We start from the raw sequence: 20,281 nt of genomic DNA, 5'->3' as shown, positions 1-20,281 counted from the left end.
AAGGACTGAACCTGTGGAATTTACTGACTGAAAGCATTTGATATCTGACCAAAAATTTAGCGTCTTCTTCCTTCATGTGTTAATTAAAGCACTCAGAAGTGACGTGCCTGAAGTCTGTGAGGGCCTGATCTGACAGTTCTGAGAGATGGCTCTTACTGTTTTAGACTTTAAGTTGCAGGATTTGTGCCTGAATTTGTAGCAAGGGAGAACTGTTTTCTTACAACTGAAAAAGTTACAAATAATTTGACATGAGCATTTCAAACCGGTGATCACAACAGTTTCTACAAATTTGGGGCGCTTGTACATGTGACAAAATTGGTCTTTAAAGTGGCTTCATGGACCTTTTGCACCACTTTAATGGTATCACCTTTTACATCTATGGCAGCATGTTTTCTGTTAATTGAATCACACTGTACACGAGCAGCAGTGTATTTTGCTTTAAATGACTTTGTTACATGGCAAAGTAAAAAAACCACATTCAGGGTATTTTAGTTTACTGTGTAACAAATTGCAGCAGTACATCCAGAGAAGGTGGTGGGGACCATGCACAGGGCGCTGCAAGCTCAGCTGTGCTAGGGAAAGCTCAGACTTGGCACACTTCCAGTGCCCTGTGCACTGCCCCCGCTGCCTTCTCCAGCTGCCAGCACACTCAGCCACCCTCCCACCACCTACCCACACTGCCCCAGGGGCAAGACAGCCCATTCCTGGGCAGTCCTAGGCAGTGGGGAAAATGCATGGGGAATGAAGCTCACCAAGCCTGAGCTTCCCCAAGCATGCCCAGGCTTCTAGCATCAGCCTGGGTGCTGCCTGTGAGCTAGGGCAGTGCCAGCCCACTAACACCCCACCCAGGGGGGGCACCACTGCTCTGGAGGGCCCCAGACCTTCCCTCTGCAGTGGTGTCACTCACCTACTAGTAGCCTGCCTCAGTGGACCCAGAGGGTGCTGTTGCTGCAGAGGGAAACACCAGGGTACCCCATAGCTGAGGGGCTGCTCAGCCCACTGGCAGCTTGCCCCTCATCCTCTGGAGGGTGGGCCACTTTTTTTTTTTCTCAGAGGAGGCTGCCCATGCGAGCTGCCACTGGGTCACACAGCCCCTGAGGGTAGGAACCAGCACCTCAGCTGGAACCCTTGGAAGTTGGTTCCAGATCCTAGCCACCCTAACCATGAAGTAGTTCTTACAGATGTCTAATCTAAACCTCCTCTCCAACAGCTTATGGCCGTTATTCCTTGTTATGCCAGGGGGCACTAGGGAAAACAAGGTCTCTCCCAAACCCTTCTGGTCCCCCCTAGTGAGTTTATAGACAGTCACCAGGTCCCCCCTCAGTCTTTTCTTGTGAAGGCTGAACAGGTTCAGGTCCCACAGTCTCTCATTGTAGGGTCTGCCCTGTAGTCCCCGGATCATGCGGGTGGCCTCCTCTGCACCCTCTCGATGTTGTCCACATTCCTTCTGAAGTGGGGCACACAGAACTGGACGCAGTACTCCAGCTGTTGCCTGACCAGTGTCGTGCAGAGGGGGAGGATCACCTCCTTGGCCCTACTTAAGATGCATCTGTGGATGCACGACAAGGTTCGGTTAGCCCTGCCAAGCGTGACCTCACATTGTCAGCCCACATTCACCTTGGAGTCAGTAATGACCCCAAGATCCCTTTCTGCCTCCGTGCTCTCAAGAAGGGAGTTTCCCATCTTGTAAGTGTGCTGCTGGTTACTACTGCCCAAGTGCAGCACCTTGCACTTGTCAGTATTGAAACGCATCCTGTTTTTGTTAGCCCCCCCATAATCTATCCAGGTCTTGCTGCAGTCTTTCCCTCCCTACTAGCATGCTCACCTGACCCCAAATTTTGGTATCATCAGCAAATTTAAACGGGTTGCTTTTCATCCCATGGTCCAAATCGCTGATAAAGAAATTGAACAGCGTGGGCCCAAGGACCAAGCACTGGGGGCTCCGCTGCCCACTTCTCCCCAGGTCGAATATGACCCATCCACCACCACCCTCTGAGTACGACCCTTCAGCCAGTCTGCAATCCATCTGACTGTAGGCATCAATGCCACAGTCGCCTAGTTTTTCAACGAGGATGGGGTGGGAAATGGTGTCAAAGGCCTTGCTGAAGTCCAGAAAGACTACGTCCACAGCGACAACTGCATCCAATGCTTTTGTGACCTGATCATAAAAGGCAATCGGGTTGGTCCGACATGACCTGCTCCTATTGAAACTGTGATGGTTGCCCTTGAGCATAATCCCTGAAGCCAGCCCTTGATGTCCTCCCTGATGATCTTCTCAAAGAGTTTCCCTAGGATTGAGGTAAGACTGACGGGCCTATAGTTGCCTGGGTCCTCCCTCCTCCCTTTTTTAAAGATGGGCACCACGTTGGCTATCTTCCAATCATCTGGCACCTGGCCCGAGCATCACGAGTGCTCGTAAAGCCATGCCAAGGGCCCTGCAATAACCCCTGGTAGCTCCCTCAACACCATGGGGTGGAGAGCATCTGGACCCGCTGATTTGAACATGTCCAGCCCCTCCAGAAGCTCTCTAACCCAGTCCTCCCCAACCTGAGGTCTGGGGTCGTTCCCCTCGAGTCCGTCTTGCATCACAGTGGGGAAGTCCCGGTCCCTGCACAAGAAAACAGGTGAAGAATTGGATAAAGAGGTCTGCTTTCTCTTCTGGCGCAACCACCAGATTGCCCAGAGGATCTTGCAAGGGCCCCACATTTCCCGGTGCTTTCTTCATCCACCCTATATATTTGAAAAAGGACTTTTTATGATCTTTGATTTTGGACGCAAGTCCTAGCTCTATGTCTGCCTTAGCTTTCCTGACACCCCCCCTACAGGCCCAAGCAGAGGAAGTATACTCCTCTTTGGATATAGCACCCCCCTTCCACCGGGTATACGCCACCTTTTTGGCAATCAAGCATTCCTGGACACCCTTGGTGAGCCAAGGGGGCTTTCGGCACTCTTGTCCCCTGTGCTTCTTGTTGGGATGGTCACCCCTTGGGCCCTGAGTATCGTCTCCTTAAGGAACGACCACTCATCTTGGGCACTGAGTTCCCCTGCTCTCGAGAACCCCAGCGCCTCTCCCACTAATCTGAACTCGTTGAAGTTGGCTCTCTTGAAGTCTAGGGCTACCGCCTTGCTGCAGGCCCTTGACACCCTGCGCTGGATGATGAATTCCAGCAAGCGATGATCGCTATCACCCAGGTGGTCAAGGACCTGGAGGCCCCTTACCAGGTCATCACCTGTGGCCAGGACCAGGTCCAACAGGGCATTTCCTCTGGTGGGATTGTGCACCTCCTGAATTAAGTGGAGGTCCTGTATCTCGGCCAGGAACCTCCTGGAACGGTCCAACCTGGCTGACTGTCCCTCCCAGCAGATGTCCGGGTTATTAAAATCACCCATGACAACTACATCCCTTGCCTTAAGTGCCTCTGCAAGCTGGCCTGAAAATTCCCGGTCCAGCTCCTCCCCTTGGTTGGGGGGGATCTGTAGTAGACCCCCACCATTAGATCCCTCTCCCCACGGCCCCCTTGTATCTTGACCCAGAGCACTTCAGCTTGCCCCTCCTCTGACCCCATTCTGTTGGCAGAGGATGTGTATTGCTCCTTGACATAGAGCACCACACCCCAACCTTTCCTTCCTTCTCTGTCCCACCTGTAAAGCCTATAGCCCCTAATGCTAACTGCCCAGTCATGGGATGAATCTCACCACGTTTCTGTAAGCCCTATTATGTCTGGGTCTGAACTGGCTATTCTGAGGGCGAGTTCCTCCTGTTTATTCCCCAGACTATGAGCATTAGTATATAGGCATTTAAGGCCTTGCCTAGCTGCATGTGCCACCCCCCGGTTTGGGAGACTGTCTGGACCCCCGTTTCTTACACGCACACACCTGACAACCAGACTTTTTTACTAACATGTTTTACATAATGTAAATGCAGCCCTTCTGGCAAGCCCTGGACAAAGGTGGAGTTCAAATGTAGGGGTTTAACATCAACCTAGTAAAAAAAAAAATTGGTTATCAGTAAGAAGTTTACAGATTATTATTTAAAATAGAAAATTCTTGGGTTAGCAACTTTGTTTGACTGTAGCAGTGGTTTTATACCATGCCACCCCTACCGCAGAGGTCCCCTATTCACCCCCATACCCTGATGCCTCCAACTGCATTCCACACATTCTGAACCCCCAGCCTACTCTTCAGCCTTACTCTTCAGCCCTGACCCCCATCCTGCCACAGACCCTCAAAGAAGGCTTACAGTCTGGCTGTCTGCAACCCAGAAGTGTTACAGGCAGGAGATGGGGATGCAGCAGCACATGGCTGTGAGGAATGGGAGCTACAGAGGCTCCCATGGACTACAAAGCCCTGCAGGATGCTATGCTCCTGCTCAGAAACCAGATGGTACTGCTCTGCTCTGTCCATCAATGCTTTGCCTCCAGCTTCTTTCCACCTAGAAATCTTCAATTAAGCTCCTGGTTGCTTAGTTTAGTTTAGCTGTGTTTTTTTACAGAGGTTCCTTTTTACAGACTTTACAGACTGATGTTTTTAGCCCCACCTTTTTGGGGAGGCCTTCTGTAAATTTATGAACAGTTGGCAGTCCTAGTTGTGGGTGAAGAACAGGAAGCTTGAGCTGTAAAATCATTCGTCTCTGCTTTACAACTGACAAAAAGAAATCAACTCCTTACAGAATGTTCATTCTCTGCAAATCCTTATGTAGGAACCCAGATATATTCATTTCATGTCAAGAGAGGTTTGGTCTCAGTCTAACAAGCTTATATGTCCATTTGTGCATTAAGAAAGTTGAGTTTGTAGCAGTATATTTTAAACTACTGAGAAACAGATCTAGAGATTACTTTGTTTTTTCCTTTTTAATTCTCTAAATTCAAAATCAGACAAAGGAGTTTACTTAACTGTCAGAGTGGTTAATCACTTTTTGTACGTAATTAGATTGAAACGCTTTGGTAAGGTCAGAAGTTTGAAATGGTTATGGTTTTTGTCAGTAGTTGGCTACTTGTTTAATTAGAGTGTTTACATCAGCCCCTGATGGCTTCCCAGGATTTCAGCCTTGGAAACTTTCCTCTACACTATTACCTGTATGCTGTCATTAGGAAGTCATTCATCATCACCTGTAGGACCACCTGTATAATTCACTCCATTATATGATGAAGGACCTCACTTGTATCTTCAAGGAACTCTCAGTAATGACCTCAAACAGGTCCATCAATTCTTCCATTCCTTTTTATCTTATGGAAAACCCTATTCCTAGTGTAGCCTCTGCAATGTTCAATATATCCTTGCAGCATCTTCATTACATCCTTCCCTAGTACTGTTTACTTTCAGCCAAATCATTTTTCTTTCCTGACTTCTGTCTAACTCTTAATCTCTGAGTTGCCATCGTAGAAAGATATCTATTCATCCATACCCTACAGTGTAGAAGAAAATCCTGCAATGCCAGGCAAATCATAACAATGCCAATTCTCATAAGTATAGCCCATTGATATGGCAAACTTTATTGGAAAACATTGTGTATGGTTAGGAATATTGTGGTGAGTGTATTATTAGGCTGCCCTTGTAACCTCCATTCTCTTCCTTGTCTTTTCTTCTTGCTTTAGAATTACTCCAGGTAGACATACAGTTCACCAGAAGCAATCACTAATCTGCTGTCGGAGTTCTCTGTTTCATTTGAAACAGCTTTTCAGGCAAATGCAAATCAGCATTGTTTCATAGAATTTGGTGAACATCTGGCCTGTTATTAATGATTTGTTGCACAGGAACATAGTAATTTCCAGACTGAATCAGAACTATCTGTCTGAAGCGTGGGTCAGCAGCCTTTCGAGAGCAACAGGCCAAATGCCCCTTATGACCTGACTGCCATCATCAAATGCTGCTGTTGGTCCAGCTTGGGAAACCAGGTACAACAGTTCTTCATTGGTTGGATCTGGTCTATGATCTGTAGGTTTCCAGTCCCTTTACTAAAGCACTAATATGACCCTCATTACCTTACTACGAGAGTCCCTCATACTCATGCATGTATTTGTTCTCATGATGACACACCTGGGAGATAGGAAATTGCTTTATGAGGAACTGGAGCACAGAGGGCAAGAGCCAGAGATGCATTAGATGTCTCTTAATTTAGACACTGCTGTGCCTAAAAATTACGTACTTTGCCCCAGCAGGGTGAATCAAGGAAACAGGTAAGTGCCTAGGTATGTTGTACAATAAATGAGCAGAGTTTGGCACCCCCAGAGGATAGTTCAGAGAGCCTGGATGCTGAGCATAGAGCTGTCTAGAGTTTCCAGTGGGAAACTTTAGGTCTAGGTGTATGTTTGAACTCCCACTCCCTCTCAGAGCTTAGTTGTCTGAATTGGAGGATACAGTAAACACTGGTGCTGCTAGTGTCACCAGTCTTTTTCATAATAATCTGATGAGTAGAGTGCTCACCTAGATGTGAAAAACCTGTGTTTTAGGCCCTCGTCATCTGGAAGGGATTCCAACACACCTGTCCCACTTCCCAGGAGAGTGCCTTCACCAAGAGGCTATAGCAGCAATACTCATGGTTTTGGCTCTGCAGGTGAGGTGAATGGTGTGGGGGTGGCCTGTGGCCTGGATAAGGCTGGGATCCAGCTCCAGAGGCTCATGCCACCCCCACCCAGCCCTGGCATGCTGGGATCAAACCCTGAGCTGCCCTGCATGTCCCGTCTAGCCTGTAGAACCATGGGGAGCTCCATAGGCCAGATGACGTAGTACCAGGGACTGGATCTGGCCCAGAGGTGGTCCCTGAGCTCTAGAATAGTCACCTCTATCCTAAAAGGGGTCCCATTATGAAGAAAGGGATAGTTTCATAGTTAGTAGGGTCAGAAGGTCATCAAGTCCAACCCTCTGCCATGGCAGGAAAGAGTGAGTACTGGGGTCAAATGACCCCAGCAAGGTGATTGTCTAGCTCTAGTGGTGCCTAGAATGCAAAAGTTCAGGAGCCAGAAAGAGAGGGTGAACAAGAGGGAGCCTAGTGGTGGGAATGCTTATCTGGGAGAGAAGATGCCAGTCTAGGTCTCAGGAATGTTTGCCCATGTTCCACTGGACAGTTGCATTTCTTTCAGCAGAATGGTTCAGCTCAAACACAAGAGCTGAACGGTGCCCTACCTAGACTATTTTATGGACTGTTGATTAAGATGTTTTCTTGGAAGAAGGAGCAAATGTGCATTCAAATTGCTTGAGGAAGGCCAAGAATCCTGGTCTTCCATTTGCAAGTGCTCTAACTGTTAGCTCTTATGCAAATAACTGGTGTCCCTGCTGGCTTTATCTTTGAGTAGAAGTGACTGGCCTGCTGCACTTTGCACTGAATTCATTGTGGCTGGTGTGCATTAGGCATGTTCCCAGCATGTCTAACAGATCAAGCCCTTCCAAGGAATTTGGTGAAGGCTGGACATTGCTCTGCCTTGTATCTGCCTTCTTTCTCAAGACCAGTGGTCCAACTAGACAGCTATACTTGTTGCGTGTAGCCCAGCTCCAGGTATTTAAGTAAAACGCATTGGGTAGCCAGTAGTAAGTCTTAGCCCACAGAAACTGGCTGAAATTTGAGTGCTCAAAATCCTTGATTTGTGTTTTTATTTTGAAAATCCTTCTGAATATGCCATCAAATGAAGCTGAATAGTCTCAGTATTCTGAGGAATGCGTGATCATCTTAAATTCTGTTTTACAGAAAGAGTTGGGTAGCATCATCCTACATAAACAGCTAAAGCTGGTAGAATTTGTAAATCCAAAAGAACCCCTGCAGATTAAAGATGCAATATGAAGAGAGGGGAATTCCTGCAGCTTCTGTTTGGATTTATTAATATTGATCACTGCTGTCTCACAGGCAGAGAAAGGAACAAGAAATAATGCTATCAATAATACATATTCCTGACAGTCTAACTGTATTTTAAATCCGTCACAGTGCTGATAAACCTACCCTGGAGACGAATTTAATCATTTCCTGCACAGGGATTTCTGCTAACCCACTAAGTCTTGCTCAGAATCCAATCATTTGTGAGAATTTCTCTCTCAGAATTTGTTTCCATGCCTTTGTCGGCAGACATCTATGCAGAGCTGTCGGGATGTTTCTCCAGTCAAGTTGGCTTTGCAGTATGACATAACAAATTATGTAATTTCTAAACAGATATATAAGCTTTCTCACTCCCTGCATCTCAGATCTTATACAGTGCATCCATTGTAATCTCCTTGGCAAATGTTAGCTGAGTATTTATTTTAATGCTGATATAATTGTACCAGTGTTTAATATGAAAGAAGCAACCGTATGTCTGTGATCTGAACGTACTGAAGAATTTTGTCTCTCTTGATCAGTGGTTCTCAACCTTTTTAGACTCAAGGCACCCCTGGAAAGACACAGGGAACCCCTTTGGAAAATGCCAACACTTAGCCTACACTCATTTCTTAGTTGCAGAAAAATAGTGGAGCAATACTCCTGTTGCAAAGAACTCAAAAGGACCACAGTAGGTCAGAATGTTTTTGACCCTATGGTTTCCTGTTTGACATCTCTGGGTTTATCTTGTGAATCATCTGGAGGTGCTAATATTGAGTGGCATGCCGCAGCATCCTAATTGAGAATCAGTGCTCTAAATTATAAGTCTTTTGTAATAAGGAGCATGTTACTCAGTTTACGAAGTGCTTTGTGAACTGGTGGTGCTATATTGATGTCTGTATTAGCACTGCTAAGGAATATTTGGGAGAATTACTAACTGTACCTCCACTTAAGCATGGTGAGCGATTGATTTACCCCTGAAAACTGCCCGTTTCCCAAACTTATTTTCTGTACTGTCCATGTTGTTGCCTAAATGAGATAGAATAATCCATGCAGGACCTTTTGAGGCCGTTCCCTGTTTTGTTCTTTCCTTTCACTTTTCTCCACAGACTCTGCTGATACACTCTATTCTCAGCTTCCCTCCTGATGAAGCCTGATAGTCCCTGTTTCTGACACACCTCTGAATAAGATATGTAAATTGTGCTTTGCCTAGTGAATTCCTATTGCTCTGCCCTGATGACTTCCCACCATAAGGTTTTTAGCAGATCTGAAAAAAGGCATGAAGATGATATCAGGCAGATGTAGTGCATGCCACACACATGATTCAGTCACATCAAGTAGACGTTCTGTCAGCAGCAAAAGAAAAGCACTGCAAATAGCTGATGTGCACTTCCATCACTACCCGTGTAGGAGGGATAAACGCACTGCCATGGCATTATTTTGGATTGGTTAGTTTGGCACATATTGAGACCATGATGAAGTCTAGAGATGACGTCTTGGAATTGCAAAAGTGTACGTAGAAAGTTGCCTGCATGCAAACGCCTTGGCTGCTTGTTTGTTGGCACATTTGTGAGACGCACGCTGTGTGATTAGATAGGCTTCAGCATTAACATTCCAGTACACTGCTTACCCATGTTGGGATAAATGTTCATTATGACGCATGCAGCATTAGCAGCAAGGCCTCGTTAGCATGCTGAATCTGTCCCCTATTCTTTCTGCTAGTGTGTATGTATTAGAAATGCTGAGTGCCAAGCTACAGCTGCTGCCCATGCAGCACTCCTAAAAGCTGGAGCAGTATCACGCCTGTAACTTGGCAGCATGCCATTACCAAGCTGAATGAGGCTAATGCTAACATTTTCAAACGGGTCTGCTTCTCTTGATTCAGAAGCCTCACTCTTATTGAAAACCAGCTGGAGTTTGGCCCCCGAGTCATTTTTGAAAATGGGACTTGGGCCCCTATGTCACTTGGATGCTTCTGAATGTGTTACGTGACAAGTTGTCAGCCAGTGTAGAAGGAAGGTGTGCAGTATTTGAGAGAGTTTCTTGTGCGTCTTAAAGTTAACCCTGCACTTTGATACCCTTTTCCCCCACTACCGCCTCCCAATCCACTTGACTAGGCCTGCTCAGCAATACCTAGACCTCCTATGAAAAACATGAAAGAAGCCACGGTGTGGGGGCACTTGTGGTATGATTTACACAGAGATACCTACCTATGAGTCCATGTACATCAGGAGTATCAAATTCATCTGACTTGCAGGGACATCTCTGAGCCAGTCTGTGGGCCAGACCAGGACTGAGCCTTGGTGAAGTGCCCACAGTGCTGGGTCCAGCCTGTGCACTGCATGTACCATGTACCAGCTCCCAGGGCCAGCCCAGGCGGCACACCACTCACAGCACATGGGCACTGTAATGCAGCCTGTGCCCTGGACCCTTTGTGCTGGGTCCAGCCTGTGTGCTGCAGGCAAAATGAACCCCATGCCACTGCCAGGGGCTGTGCACAGCAAGCCCTGGGGCTGGCTATTGCTGCAAGCAATGCATGGGGCTGGAGCAGCTGTGAGTACCACATGTAGCACAGGGCATGCTCCCTGTGGTGCCCCTCTGGCCCAGGAGCCAGAGCTCAGGGCTGGTTAACACTGATCGCTGGGGAACTGCAGGATATTTAAAACCACCTGGAGATTACTACATGCAGTGCACACCCTATGCTAGCCCCCATGCTGCATGCAATGTGTGCAGCCGCTCCAGTCCCACATGCAGCATGGACTGACTTTCTGCGCTGCCTGCTGCGTGCATGGCACTGGGTCCAGTACGCTGACCCACAGGCCAGATCCCTCCCCTGGGCCATATGCCTGACATTCCTGATTTACACCGACTAGGTCTCAAACCAGCTCCATCTGCTGTTGCTTGCATGTTGTTGCTACATGGAGATCACCTACTGCTGTGACATCAAGGCCTAAGTCAGAACTTCATTTTAGTTTTTTAAATGTGCTGTAGAGTTGTTATTTTGTAAGTGGCCTTATTGTCTGGCACCATGCCAGTTGTAGCTGGCTGTCTTTCTGATCTTTAGGAGCAAGAAAAAATATTGTTGAACTTTTGTGGTTGCAGTTATTGCTTTAGTTCTTGCATCTGTTCATCGGACTTCCTGTGGTTTTCATCAGATCACATGATTGACAACCCAGACAGTCTGCACAACTTTGGGTCTGTTCAGTTATACCTCTGTCCCAACCACTAAATCTGACTTCTGCTTTATCTAGCAGAAAAAACACAAGATCCGTCTCTGGAGTAAGTTGATTCACCAAAGCAGGTAGCCTTCGTATCTGTATAAAAAAGGCTGCAGTTGAAATCCTAGCATTATCCTGAACTCTAAAATTCAAAGCAAAGGAATCTGTTTTGGATGGTTTTTATTTTTAGCTGCTGTGGATCTGTTAGATTTTTTTTCCCCTCAGTATGGTAGTCACTGCGTACTAGCATGGCTGCTCCTATTTAAAGACATGACAGTGTATCCTACATCCTTCCTGTCGGTTGAAGGGTACAGCTCCACCTTGCGAAATCAAGGTACAAGTGGATAGTGGTGCAGTGAAAACAGTGGGTAAGTGATTTGTCCCAAGCCAGGTTTTCCAAATGCCTGGTGATTTGGGTTGCCTCCAGCGGGAGCACAACTTGAGATGCTCTGGAGAGGTCAGATTTTCAGCAAGTGCTGAGCGTCCATCCTCTAAAAATCTGGGGCCCAAATGCGAATGCCCTCCAAATCACTAGTCACTTGAAATCCTGGCCAACACGTTTGTTTTTGAAAAGTAAGTTGGACTAAATAACAGTCATGTAGAAGGAAGGGCTTCCCCGGCTATTAATCTGAACAGCAGTGCCTGAAGCTTCGCTGGCCGTGGTGCATCTTGACAAACAGTCTCACGGAGCACATCTGTGGTTAGTGCATGTCTCTGCTTCTTCTGAGCCTTCTAAAACTCTGGTCACGTGTCAGGTAGTTTTATAGCTCTCCTGAAGTACTGGTTTAGTGCTGTCTCTTATACTTTTGCTGCACTTGTCAAGGGCCCCAGCTCATCTGTTTGGAAATAGCACATGTAAAAATAAATTGCACAAGCTTGCATTTAAACAGACTTTGCCTGTACTTTGAACTACAGTATGTAAAGATTCTTAGGTATTTACATCAACTCTCAAACTTTTAAGCAACATTTGACCCCTGCTCTTGTAATAAATTGTTTTTCAGTCAGTCTAGTGACTCTGGAACAGCTCATGTAAGGGGCATCTTAACTTTAATAACCAGAAGGGTTCCTGTTCCTTGTATTTAGTAAATGCCTGAACTTTAAAAAAAAACCCAATGTACACTTCTTTTCTTTCTTAAATGTAAATGAATACAGAGAGGTGCTGGACTGGTAAATCTGGGGACTGGAGACCATACGGACAGTCTGCAGTCTCCACATTGACCCTCTAGTGTCCTCCTATGGGGCTTTAGGTCAGGATGGCTCAGGCTCCAGGACCATTCAGGTCTTAGCCTCCTTGTTAAAACGACCTCCAGTGGTGTAGGCCTTGATGCTTTTAATGTTGTGCCTAATGAGAATACTTGTTTCATCAGACTCAGTTTATTTGACACAGGCCAGTGAACAACTATCAATAACTACTAGGTGTAACAAGAATCTGGTGGAGGCAGGATTTGAGTCATGGAACTGTTCTGTGCTAGGTCACAGTCTCATTACCATAGGGTTCACTATTTAGGTTTTTAATCAAAATCTGGTCATTTCTATCACTTGTACTCTTTTTATGAAGACATTTGAAATCGCTTGCCATAACAGCAAACCATATGGACATGGACATAAAATATTACATAGGTCTTTAAAATCTCATTACCTTCATCTGAATCTACAAGATAAACCTACAGAAGCATTTAAGAAAAAGGCTATTGTGACAGATTGCAGATTTGATTGCAGTGAGTTCTAATCTTTCATCACTGAATTGATTATTAAACTGCTACAAAATTGTCACAGTAGGTGACAATATTGATCAGTTTGAAGGAAGTCTTAATAATAGAGGCAACACAAGGCAGGTATTGGCAGAAAAAATTAGCACCATCTGGAATACTGTGCTTCTCTGTCAGTCGATAAGTTGTATCAAGAGAGCTGAGCATCACAGCTGTTGCTGTTGGTATTTCTAATACAGCAGTTTTGCTGGCTATTTTAAAGCTGAGAGTGAAATTTTATCACTCTGGCCAAGGGTCCAAAATACTCTTAAATTTGTTTGTAGATCTTCTTGCTTTAAGAAGTAGCGTAAGCCATGCCTAGGAAGGAAATGTTTTTTTGTCAGGTGGGGAGGGGGCTCTGATTCCTTCTAGAATCATATATTTTATTTTCATCTAAACAGCTCCTGTAGCACTTCTTAAATGATATATATCTTGCGGTCATCTCCACGATGGAGGACGGGTGACCATTTAAGGTGTGACTATGCCAGGAAATTTTATTGTGGTTTGATGATGAGTTTTAATCATTCATTTAGCTGATGCAGTGATGAGCATGACTTATCCTTGTCTTCCCTGACCACAGAAAGTATTGGGAAGGGGAACACTGAAGATGAGCAGCATAGAAATTTGGGAAAGATTCATTCTTGGGTGGAAGAGTCAAACTGCAAAGAATCAATCCTTGACTCAAAAGGAAGAACAGGAAGCTGAGAGAAGGTAGAGGATGGACTTGAGAGTGTGGATGCCAAGAGAAAAGGCAACATAGGGATTCAGAGAAAAAGGAGGTGCCGGTGTGCTAGTAGGGAATGTGATAGAGCTGCCAGCCTCTCCTGAAGGTAGAGAGGGGTGCGGGGTTTTGGGGACTGTGAGATAAAAAGGCAATGTGGTGCCAGTAGTAGAAAGAGTACCTGGAAGGGAGCACCAGGAGCAGATGACAAGGGGACTTGTGGCAAATGTCAGGCAACCTGTGGGATGAAAATAGGTGCACTAGAGATGCAAAGCAGGGAGAAGGGGGTGTCAAGAATAGTGGGTGAAAGGCATGGTCTTTGCTGTTAAGGAGGAGAGGAGAAGAGCTGGGAAGGGAAAGTGTGGCATGCACAGGAGAAGGAAGAGGAAACTTTTGGGTAAGCATAATATAAAGCCTGTGGTAAGCAGAGACTTCAGAGGGAAGCAAGGGTTGGAGAAAGGAGTAGTAGAAGATTGGGAGTAGGAGGATACAGGACTTTGGGGTGGGAGGAAAAACCAAATTAATGGCAGCGCAGAGATGACATTTGGGATAGAGGGAACAAATAGGCTGGGAGGAACAGAAAAAGACTGGGGATTAGGGGAAGGTAGAGAACAATATTGAGTTGGGACGGTTGGGGACGGTGTAAAAAGAGACTGCTCTGCTCTGGGTTTCCTCTGTGACCAAAGTCAAATCACCAATCTCTGCTTTTGTAAAGGGATTTAGGAGCTCAGTGGTAGTTGGGGACTTTTAAGTCCCTTCAGGATCAGGGCCCAAGTACTTCAGTTGTCCAGATGTGAAACGGAGATAATCGTGTAGTCCTGTTCTCAATGCTATCTTCAGCTAGGGGTGCACCTGTACATCAGCTGGGTATCGGATCAGCACCAATAAAAGGAGAAATGACGTTATCAGCTATTGGCTTTTTTTTGGTCACTGTAGCCAGTAATTACAACCGTGTACCTGGAGCACCCTGGTGAGTGTAGTCGGGTCCCTGCGCCTCACCACTGGCCCAAGCCCACGGCAGACTGCAGGTCCTGGTGAGCAGCGAGGAGGGGTCACAGGGTGCCAAGCTCAGCAACAAAGGGACTGTTACTGGCTTCTGCTGCTGCCGCCACTGCAATGCTACCTGTACAGCAGGGGCCTAAGCACAGGAGCTGGCCTGGAGATGTTGGACTGCACACAGGTGGGGTAAGGTACTACACAAGGAACATGTGGCTCTGCTGGGCTTTTGTAAAACTGGCTTCTCTCTGGCAGCCTCAGGAGCTCAGTTGCGTGGGGCCTGCCAGTGCTGAGGCCCCAGCATGCTCCGGGGCTCACGAGGGTTCACCTGGCCCACCTGGGGAGCGGAACTGCAGGTAGGAGCCATGGGCAAGGGACGATGTGCATGGGTATAAGGCAGTCACCACCTTCCTCATTGAGGACCAGAGCAAGCAGGAGGCATGTGTGTGTTTGAAAATGCAAAACAAACAAAAAAGGTTTATTTATGTCAGTGGTTTAAAATGTCTTACACTATTACTAATTACTGGTTATCAGATCAGCATCAGCCGATATGGTTGGTTAATCATCGGCTATCAGTATTGGCCAAGAAGATCTTTATTGCTACACCCCTATCTTCAACCCTTTCCATACCGGGGGCAGAACTAAGCCCATTACAACTGAGTTGACGGTAATAGCTCTCAGCATGAGCCAACCCGCAGGAGGATGGATCCTGGCATGTTCCAGTTAAGTGATGGCCCACAGCAAGCCAGAGAGCCCGTCTCAGGAATGTAGGAAACCAGACATTTGTAGGCCAGGGCTAAAGCTCTGAGTGGAGCTACTGGAGGGCCAGTTCTTTATTCTGTGCTTTGATAGCATGTGTTTCATACAACAGGCTTTGAGCGAAAGGGCTGGCTCATTTGTGGCTTGCTGTAAGTGCAGTTGTACTGGGAAGTGCTGTTTGCATCAAGCTACTATATTAAATTAACGTGCAGGGACAACTTGGGGAAATAGCTGAATGAGAGTTCCCATGTTTTTGTTGCCCCCTGGAGCAAAAATAAATAAGATGAGTAAATGTAAATGAAAGGGGGAGAAACCTGAATGCTAAGTAGCCAAGAAAATCCCATCCCAGAGAGCGCGACTCCAGTGAGAAGAGACTGTTGGCCCAACACAAGGAAACACTAACACAATGAGCTAGGGAAAGCTGATAAGGTATCCCTTCATTATTAATGGGCAGAGAGGCTTCTCGGCCATTGTCATCCTTGTTCTAATCGTGTCGCACCACGGTAGTTTATTCTTAGTCTTAGCCACATCCTTATAAATAATGAAATGGGTCATGTTTTATCTTACCCCAATGATCACTGTAATGTGGCTTTTATCTGAGTCCCTGCCAGGCTGTTGACACAGGGAACATTGAGAAGCAGATAAAATGAATGAATAGCACAATATAAAAATAGTCTTAGCCCTTCCAAAAGAACATGCTTATTGACAGGGAGCTAATAACTGCCTTATTTGAAGCCGTAATATGCAGGCTTGGCGGTGGGCTGACTTCCTTCACTGTGCGTTTGGCTATAGGAGGGGAGGAAGTTGCAAAGAGACTGGAGACCTGTGGATGTAGAGTATCTGGCTGATCAGGGGTGGATTGGATGGCTAGTTTAATTCAGGAATGTACGTTGCCCACAGAAGGCACAGCAGGGCAGCAGACATTGTGGAAATAAGAAGGTTTGGCCTGTAATTTGGGGGAGGAGGTAGCTGTGTGTAAGGATAACAGAGGAATAAAGCACTTGGGTATTACTGTAATGGGTCCAGAGAGAGAGTGCAGATCGAATACAAGGAATACCCAGCACATCTCATCGGAAGAACTCAAGTGATCATCCAGGCAATTTAATTAAGCCTCTCAGCAGCCCTTGGAGAGACATTATCACAATCCCTCCCTTTAAAGACAGGGAAACTGAGGTACAGGAAATTCACACATTGCCCAAAGCCACAAAGTGAGTTAGTGGCAGAGCTAGAAATAGTATCCAGGAGTTGAGCCCCCTAATTTAACCACACTTCCTTCCTCAAACCACACTTCCTGGAAGGAGAAAACTACTATATGCATCTGTGCATAGAACGGTCTCTGGAAACTGGGGAAACAAGTCAGGTTACTATAACATCTTGTCTTCCAGAAAGCTAAAGCAAGTGGTACATCTCCCTTCCCAAGGCGCTGACTGCCACCAGTCATGTTCTCCATTTTTATGTTGCTAGACATCAATAGGCCTGTACTGCAGGGGCAGGAATGCTGTTGTGGGGCTGCTGTCTGATGCAGCTTTTGCTTTCCAAACTTTTCTTCTTGATATGGATCCATCTATTCAGCATTAGTTAGTAGCTCATCTAGCATGTAATTCCACGTCTGGGAGCAAGCAGACCCAAGAGCGCTACCAACAGCAAAAGGCTAAATACAGAAAGTATCAGCAAAGCAAAAGGTTAAAAGAGACAACTGTGGTGGTCACTTTATCCCCTTTGTTGACCGTATTTTCTTTTCTGGCCCGATGATTCTGTTCCCCCCGTTCTGAATATGCCCAGACTGCATCTGTTATACAGACGATGGAGTTGCACCCCCCTCCCTCAACGGCCATTTTTTTCTTGTTGCAGAAATTCCCAGAGTTGAAGTTTAAGTATGTGGAAGAGGAGCAGCCTGAGGAGTTTTTCATTCCCTATGTCTGGTCCCTGGTATACAATTCTGCCGTGGCGCTGTACTGGAACCCCCACGACATCCAGCTCTTTACTATGGACTCCGGCTGAGGCGCAAGAGGCCAGATGACAGAGCTAGCTCTGCTCTGTCTCACCTCAAGAGAGCAAACCCGAACACTGCGTGTTAATACATGATCCCTCCTGGCGTGCGTCCTCTAAACCTGAACCTTACCGAGAATGAAGAGCTTGCCACTCCTGTCCTGTCCAGCTTTGACGTCTTGCTACCAGGCTGCAGCAGGCATGCTGGAAGCAGCTGCAGCGTGAGGAACTGACAGGGTTGCATGCAACCTTTTAGACCTTATCCTATGAACACAAGGCCTTAGACATGCAGTGCGATGCTACCAACACCACCAAAGCAGAGCGCTCTATACAGTACAGTGGGTAAATAAGAGTTGACATTTGATTTGGAACCAGTGTTTTTATTTCCTGTAGGTAACAGGGCAAGCTCTTCAAACACCATTGGTTTCTGCAATGAAGTATTCATCAAGTTGCTACCCTACCTCCTCGCATGGCCCTTTACTTTGGTGACATTGTAATGACGGCAGTCTCTGCAGCATTGTCTCAATTGTCATCCAAGTGAATTAGCAGGCTGGGTATTAACCACAGTTTGTTTCCAGACAGAGAGGCAAAACCTTTGATTTGGATATCACAGTGTGTGTGGGAGGGTTTCAATGATAAGGAATTGTCAAAACAGTTTGGACTTGTTTGTGTTCTTGATAGGGCTAGAAACGCTAGCTTCCAAAGGAAAGTCCCTCCAGTCTTGCATGTGGCAAGCACTGTCTCTGGAAACCAACCAGACAGACAGATCTCCAAAGAAAAATGCCTTCACATTTTCAAAATAGACCTCTGCCCTGTAAAAGGTCTGGGCACTGTTGATGGTGTCTGAGAATCCCCAGTAAAGTGCTGGGTTAAAAATCCCCTTGTCGCAGTCCAAGGGTTTCTAGTGGAGGGACGGATTTATCTGAATGTGGACTGCTTCAAAATGAATGTTTTTATGTCCTTCTCTTGTACCCAGTTGAATGAAAATAATCAAAAATCTCTCTCTGCAGAGGAGAAAGTAAATGAATAATTTTGCCTTCCTGTTCAAGAATTATCTCCTTTTTGTCATAAGAAGGGTGTGTGTGTCTTGGGGGCAAGCTCCTGATGGCATTCATTTCCACATGCACCCAGACACACTGGCTGTGCCCTGTTGCTGCCTTGTGGAAAATGCTGTCACTAGGTCAAGTTCATTGCATGCCAAAAGATGAAGACTAGGGAGTTGGTCCTTACGTGTATATGCTAAATCCCTTAATGCACTGCCTGCCCTGGTATGTTCTGTTTACTGACTTGAAGGGTAGAGCACATCCACTTTCAGGCAGTCCTTGGAGTGGCTTTAAATAGAGCTCCTTGCAGTTTTTGGTTTCTTGAAGATGCTAGAATTACGCTTTCCTTTTTACCTGCTTATTTGGAAGCAGGAGTCCTCCTGGGCCCTGCATAAATGGAACTGCTGGTTTGTTATTTTTAAATTCTTTCCATATTTATTTAAACCTATAAATACAAAGAGACGTGCATAGCATAGGAGTTCTTAGTACCTTCAAGTAGCGGTAGCTTTTGGGAAGAGGCAATATGAAGAGCGGAGCTGCAGCGGGGTGTTCAGTGTATAATAAGGGGATGGTTGCACCATGGCTGAAGAGCTGGGAATGTTGATGCTACATGTTGGATTTGGGGGGGGTGGGGGGGTGTTTTGTTTTGTTATGTTACATCTTTGGACAAGTCCAAGGGGAGTGGGCTTTTCTGTTTTGTGTAGTGATTTGTAACTTTACCTATAAATGTAGGACCAGGGTGCTTGTGAGTCAGCAAAGCTGCACAGTCTTTCCAAAGGTCATTCCACGGATGCACTTGGAGCGCTGGATCCTGAGACTCAACTGCATGGTTCAGCTTTTCAGCTGATGTAAGTACAGCAAGAGCTTGAACCTGCCAAATAATGAGCTCTCGTACACCCTCATGGACTTCAGTAATACTTGAGGACACCCAAGACCTTACTGCTGGAGCAGAGCCACAGTTCACTGTTTTGGTATGTCACATTTGGGGAAATCTAGTTTATTTTTAAAAGAGCTTCATACAAAGACAAGGACGTGTGACATGAACAGGACCAACAAGTCACTGACTTGAGTAGCGTCAGCTACTCAAATTTCAGTTTGTTCTCCTGTCTTAATGACCTTGCACTGAAGTAAAGAGAAACAGGTTTGTTCCACTGAAATAATTTTCTTGTGCAGGTAATTAAAATGTAGTGCTTATGGGGCCCAGCAGGATTGTAACAGCTGGAGTCAGAATCTAAAGCTGAAGCAGCAGCACAAGCCAAGTTTTACAATGAAATACATCTTCATCCGATTGGTCCTTTCAAGATTGCAGGCATTATAAAGGTCTGGCAAAGTCCTGGAGTCTGCAGTCTAACATATTCACAGATACTCTGTTTTCGTTCTGATTTGTAAAGTACCACCTAAGGGATCCTTTTCATTATTTTGTGTGAACGATTTATTATGCAGTAATAAAAAAGGTGAACACAGATTGAAGTTGTATTTGTTTTACATAATAATTAGTTGCTGTGTATAATGTTTGGCCAAAGGGGTTAGATTTTCTTTGTAGACTTAACGTGCATGAGTTTTTATAACCTTATCTGTGGTTTCCAGTAAAGAACCTGAATGTATTGTATTAAATAGGAGATCATTTAAATCTTGTGTTTATTATGAAGAATGAAATCTTGGTTATTCTTTCTTGTTGCTCTTGGCTGCACAGTTTAGACGGATCTCTCCCCATCCTGTGGGTTTTCTTGCCAGAAACTTTGACTAGCTGTTATCTTTCTCTTGGTCCTTGCATAGATCCATGCTGCCTGTGCTTGCCCAGGCTGCAGGAGTGTTACTAGAAACGGAGAATCAGCAACTGCAAATAACAGAAAAGTTGTATTCCAGTTCCCACAGATTATCCCCTCCATTACCTCTGTGTTTCTGTTCTGTATAAAACTTAGGACTCTCCTTTGGGCCTAAAAACGTCTATGCTTGTTGAAGCCAAGTTACCATCTTATCTGCTAGAAAACCAGAGGTCTCCGTGTGCTGATATAATGGTGTTTGGT

General features: G+C 45.9%; 1 protein-coding gene across 3 annotated transcripts in view; it reads left to right on the top strand.

Annotated features, from left to right (window-relative positions):
- The window catches only part of DYM (dymeclin), a 370,073-nt gene extending 350,354 nt beyond the window's left edge, over window positions 1-19,719 (top strand). For all 3 annotated transcript variants that reach the window (XM_090037771.1, XM_090037772.1, XM_090037773.1), the window contains one exon: window positions 17,074-19,719. In XM_090037771.1, the coding sequence (XP_089893897.1) occupies window positions 17,074-17,223 (150 nt within the window). In that variant the 3' untranslated portion in view covers window positions 17,224-19,719. The remainder of the gene's footprint in view (window positions 1-17,073) is intronic.
- Window positions 19,720-20,281: the final 562 nt, after the last annotated feature.

The sequence above is a fragment of the Crocodylus siamensis genome, chromosome 3 (assembly GCF_052110815.1).
Source record: "Crocodylus siamensis isolate JL-2025a chromosome 3, ASM5211081v1, whole genome shotgun sequence".
In the NCBI taxonomy this organism is placed as follows: domain Eukaryota; kingdom Metazoa; phylum Chordata; order Crocodylia; family Crocodylidae; genus Crocodylus; species Crocodylus siamensis.
This window is presented reverse-complemented; position numbering and strand designations above follow the sequence as displayed.